A 5,342-nucleotide genomic window follows, 5' to 3' on the forward strand; every position below is an offset into this window, starting at 1 on the left:
CAGAGCGGCTTACGGAGCCAGTTTGGTGTAGTGGTTAAGTGCGTGGACTTAACCGGATTCCGGGTTCCCCACTCCTCCACTTGCACCTGCTGGATGACCTTGGGCAAGCCATAGTTCTGTCAGAGCTGTTCTTGAAAAAGAGCAGTTTCTCTCACTCAGCCCCGCCTACCTCACGGGGTGTCTGCTGTGGGGAGGGGAAGGAGACTGTTAATCTGGGAGAACCGGGTTTGCTTCCCCACTCCTCCACTTGCACCTGGCTGGATGACCCTGGGCAAGCCGTAGTTCGGTCAGAGATGTTCTTGAAAAAGAGCAGTTTCTGTCAAGAGCTCTCTCAGCCCCACCTCCCTCACAGGGTGTCTGTTGTGGGGAGGGGAAGGGAAAGGAGTTTGTAAGCTGCTCTGAGACTCCTTTGGGTAGTGAAGGGCGGGGTGTAAATCCAATCTCTTCTTCTACCTCACAGGGTGTCTGTTGTGGGGAGGGGAAGGGAAAGGAATTTGTAAGCTGCTCCGAGACTCCCTCGGGTAGGGAAGGGCGGGGTATGAATCCAATCTCTTCTCCTCTTCTTCTTGGGCAGAGCCAGTTTGGTGCCATGGTTAAGTGCGCGGACTCTAATCTGGGAGAACCGGGTTTGATTCCCCACTCCTCCTCCACTTGCACCTGGCTGGATGACCTTGGGCAAGCCATGGTTCTGACAAGAGCTGTCCTTGAAAAAGAGCCGTTTCTGTCAGAGCTCTCTCAGCCCCACCTACCTCACAGGGTGTCTGTCTGTTGTGGGGAGGGGAAAGATTTTGTAAGCCGCTCTGAGACTCCTTTAGGTAGTGAAGGGCAGAGTATAAATCCAATCTCCTCCTCCCCCTCCTCCCCGAGCTAAGACAAAACTGTGTGAACCGGAGGCTAAAAAGCTGTGAGCTAGCTCACACTCACTCAGCTTGGAGGGAACATTGCCCCGGAGTGCACTCAGCCAGAAAAAAATGCATCCACCCCTGCTCGGGGCCGGCGGTCAGACCGAAAGGGCCAGGGCTGAGTCGAGCCCTCCTGAGTCCTGGCCTCCTGAACACAGCTCGGAGGGGGAGGGGGAACCCTCGCCCACGAATGACTCCCTCCCCTCTGTGTCTTCCCCCCCCATCCCAGGTGCTACGTCATCTCCACCTTGCCCAACCTGAAGTCCTTCGATTTCAGCACCATCACGAAGCTCGACCGCTCCACCGCTGCTGTCTGGCGCCGCATGAACATTAAGCCCAAGAAGGTCCGGAAGAGACGCGACGACTACTGACGGCCCCGTCCCTCCGCCACCCCCGCCGCGAGAAGGGGCTGCCGCCGCCCCTGGCCACCTCCCCCCCGCATCCTAGTTTAAGAATAGAGCAGTAGGATACACTTCGCACAGGAGGAGGCTCGCAGGGGAGAGAAGGCAAGACGACGACGTCGGACACGCTGGCCAGCTTGCTTGCCACGCCAACGTGCCAAGGGACGTCCCAGCACATGGCACGTCACCCAAGTACAGCCAAAAAGAAACACCCCGCCCTCATGTTCCCACGGGCAGAAAATGGAGAGGAAGAGCATGACTGGGTGGGGTGGGATGACAACGCATCCCGTTGAGCATCCCTTCTTGTATGGAGACCGCTGCGCCATGCCCCTCTTCAACAGCCGGGAGTCTTGCACACATACACACGTCCCTCCCCAGCCCTTGCAAAAGAGGAGAGGGTTTCTTCTGAGCGCCGCAGAGAGTTCCCAGGTTGTTCCGTTCCTCCTAAGCCCACGGGCACTGCCAAAAGGGAGCTCGCTACAGGAGCCAAAGGCTGTTTCCCCCCATCGAAGAAGATGGAGAGTAAGAGCATGACTGGGAGGGGTGGGACGAAAACGCACCCCGTCGAGCATCCCTTCTTGTGCGGAGACCGCCGTGCCGTGCCCCTCTTCAACAGCCGGGAGCCTCGCGCACAGACACCCAGCCCTTGCAAAAGAGGAGAGGGTTTCTTCCGAGCGCCGCCGAGAGTTCCCAGGTTGTTCCGTTCCTCCTAAGCCCACGGGCGCTGCCAAAAGGGAGCTCGCTACAGGAGCCAAATGCTGTTCCCCCCCCCCCATGGAAGGCGCCCGCCACTGCTGCCTCCCCAGGAGACACTTCCCAGGAAAGAGCGGCTCACAAACTCCTTTCCCTTCCCCTCCCCACAACAGACACCCCCGCAATGTTCCCTCTAAGCTGCGGTGTCTTGTGAGCAGAAATTCTACTTTGTGAGCTACTGGCATTAAAGTCGTGAGCCACTGCATAAATTAGTTTGCTCTGGAGCCCTCCCTTCCTGAGCTAAGACAAAAATGTGTGAGCCAGAGGCTAAAAAACTGGGCTAGCTCACACTAACTCCGCTTAGAGGGAACACTGATTTATACCCCATGGCCCTTCACTACCCAGAAGAGTCTCAGAGCAGATCACAAACTCCTTTCCCTCCCCCTCCCCACAACAGACACCCCCGCAATGTTCCCTCTAAGCTGCGGAGTCTTGTGAGCAGAAATTCTACTTTGTGAGCTACCGGCATTAAAGTTGTGAGCGAGCGATGTGGCCGCTGCGTAAATTAGTTTGCTCTGGAGCCATCCCTTCCTGAGCTAAGACAAAAATGAGTGAGCCAGAGGCTAAAAAACTGTGAGCTAGCTCACACTAACTCAGCTTAGAGGAAACACTGCCTGTGAGGTAGGTGGGGCTGAGAGAGCTCTGACAGAAACGGCTCTTTTTCAAGAACAGCTCTGCCAGAACTATGGCTTGCCCAAGGTCATCCAGCAGCTGCAAGGGGAGGAGTGGAGAACCAGGAACCCGGTTAAGTCCCCTCACTTAACCACTACACCAAACTGGCTCTCAGTTTGAGAGGGGAGGCCAGGGACCCAACTAATTCCGGGCAGTCCTCTAAACACTTCTACACTTCCACCTCCACACGACTGAGGCGGGAGGGGAAATGGTGGAAGGCAAAAGGTGAGGTGTGTTACCTGCAGATCCCTGGGTTTGGGGTTACGCCCGCACAAGACGGACAGGCCCAGCTGTGGTACGTTCCCTCTCTGGCGATGTTGAGGGCAACCTGGGATTACAACTGCAGGCGGCTAGCCATCCATACTGGGCCTCTTCGGCTTTATAGCCGACCACTGCTCTCCCAGGGTCCATTCACACACTGAGTGAGGAGAGATGCCAAGTGGTCAGTTGACGGAAGAATCTGAAGGGCAATTTCTCAGCGGCCCAAGAGGAGCCCCCCCCCCCTTGTCTCTCATGAACACAGGAACCTGTCCCTTGTATTGACTCAGACCCTTGACCCATTGAGGTCATAAGAACATCAGAGAAGCCCATGTTGGATCAGGCCAAAGGCCCATCCAGTCCAACACTGTGTCACACAGTGGCCAGAAATACCAGGTCCCATCAGAAGGTCCAGTAGTGGGGCCAGGACACTAGACGCTCTCCCCCTGTTGCCCCCCCCAAGCACCAAGAAGACAGAGCATCCCTTGCCCCAGACCGAGAGTTCCTATCTATACCTTGTGGCTAAGAGCCACCGATGGACTTCTGCTCCATATAAGAACATAAGAGAAGCCCATGTTGGATCAGGCCAATGGCCCATCCACTCCAACGCTCTGTGTCACGGTGTGGCCAGAAGCACCAGGTGCCATCAGGAGGTCCACCAGTGGGGCCAGGACACTAGGAGCCCTCCCACTGTTGAGAAAGATCCAACATTGGCTTCTCATGTTCTTTTATGGAGCAGAGGTCCTATCAGTGTCTATCAGCCACAAGGTATAGACAGGAACTCTCGGTCTGGGGCAAGGGATGCTCTTGTCTTCTTGGTGTTTGGGGGGGGCAACAGGGGGAGAGCGTCTGGTGTCCTGGCCCCACAGCTGGACCTTCTGATCGGACCTTGGACCTCCTGGTGGCCCCTGGAATTTTTGGCCACTGTGTGACACAGAGTGTTGAACTGGATGGGCCACTGGCCTGATCCAACATTGGCGTCTCTAATGTTCTTATTTTATGATCCTTTCTAAGTAGAGATGCCAGGGAATGTTGGTCCTTCTGCGTGCCAAGCAGAGGCCGTCCCACGGAGCCCCTCCCCCCACACACACACAGACAAAGACAAGCAAGTTGGCGTGGATGAATGTATTTATATTTTTATATCTACTTTAGCAAAAAAGAAAAACCCGACAAAAAGTTAAAACAGAAACGACCGCTCGGCCACGTGAACCGGGCCACGGGGCCCCACCCAGGAGAAGAGACGCGACGCCGTTCTTCAACTTCGGGGCAGGACCTTCATTTTTTAAAAAAAAAACCAACTTCCCCCCCTCCCGTATATATCCTTTAAAAAAGCCCCATGGCAGCAGAGAGGGGAAAGGAACCAAACCCACACACGGTGAGAAAGTGACTTTGCAAGTTCAGGTCCCTCCTTCCCACCTAAAGAGGTCAAAATCTCAGCAGTGTCCCCAAGCCAAAGGGGGAGGGGAGCCCCCTCCGGCTGCCGGGGGCCCCCCAAGTCACTGAGAGACTGTCCCCTCCCCGCCGGCCACCCGTGTCCCCCCCCCCCGCATGTGTGTCAGTGGCAAACCAAAGTGAGGCAAGATTCACACTTCTGTGAGTTGAGTTAAGCGAGCCCCCTGGGTGCTGAGTGGAGCCCCTTCGCCCTCCTCCGATCCCGCGTGGATTGCCCTGCCCGGACACACACACACACACACACCCTCACCGGGGCAGCGACAGCAGGGAACGGAGGGGGAGGGACACGCAAGGAGGGGGCGGCCACCAGCTGTCCATCACCATCTCTGTGGCGAGGAGTGGGAGATCCCTGTGTGCCGAATCCCGGACAAACTCTGCTGCGGCGACGAGCCAATCGAGGGAAAGAAATAAAAAGGAAGGGGGCGGGGGTGGGAGGGGGAGCGGCAGACGCGGCATCACGGGATCCCAAACTGCACGACCAGCTCTTCTTTCGCGTCCACCCGGATCTGGGAGAGCGCACTGAAGGCATAGGCGGCTATCCGAGAGACCTGGGGAGAAGGGGAAGGAAACTGTCACGAGGACGCCGGGAGTCGCTTCGTCCACCCCCAAATGAGCTGGGAGGAGACCGAGGTTGGCCGGCAGACAATCTTCTTGGTGAGGGGCACGGGGGAGGGGCAAGCGAGGAGAGAGCCAGGAAGGGGGCTTCAGCATCCCCATCCCCACCCACCAGTTGAGAAGGTTGCCTGGATCAGACCAGGGAGGATCCACCTAGTCCAGCCTCCTTCCTCACACAGGGGCCAGCCAGTTCCTCTTTAGGGCCAACAACAGGGCAGAGAGGCCGAGGCCTTCCCCTGACAAGAACCTCAGAAGGGCCCTGCTGGGTCAGACCAGGGAGGGTCTATCT

The 5,342-nt window shown here is 57.0% G+C and overlaps 2 protein-coding genes across 2 annotated transcripts in view; one reads left to right on the forward strand and one right to left on the reverse strand.

Moving 5' to 3' along the window:
- Positions 1 to 1,273, forward strand: part of LOC107106362 (leucine-rich repeat-containing protein 51-like) — a 12,504-nt gene extending 11,231 nt beyond the window's left edge. The window contains exon 3 of the mRNA XM_015406497.1: positions 1,132 to 1,273. Coding sequence (XP_015261983.1) covers positions 1,132 to 1,273 — 142 coding nt within the window. The remainder of the gene's footprint in view (positions 1 to 1,131) is intronic.
- Positions 1,274 to 4,537: 3,264 nt separating this feature from the next.
- Positions 4,538 to 5,342, reverse strand: part of LAMTOR1 (late endosomal/lysosomal adaptor, MAPK and MTOR activator 1) — a 10,923-nt gene continuing 10,118 nt past the window's right edge. Inside the window, exon 4 of the mRNA XM_015406498.1 lies at positions 4,538 to 4,986. Within this exon, the coding sequence (XP_015261984.1) occupies positions 4,894 to 4,986 (93 nt within the window). The 3' untranslated portion in view covers positions 4,538 to 4,893. The remainder of the gene's footprint in view (positions 4,987 to 5,342) is intronic.

The sequence above is a fragment of the Gekko japonicus genome, unplaced genomic scaffold (assembly GCF_001447785.1).
Source record: "Gekko japonicus isolate JY-2015 unplaced genomic scaffold, Gekko_japonicus_V1.1 scaffold5064, whole genome shotgun sequence".
NCBI classification, from domain to species: Eukaryota; Metazoa; Chordata; class Lepidosauria; order Squamata; family Gekkonidae; genus Gekko; species Gekko japonicus.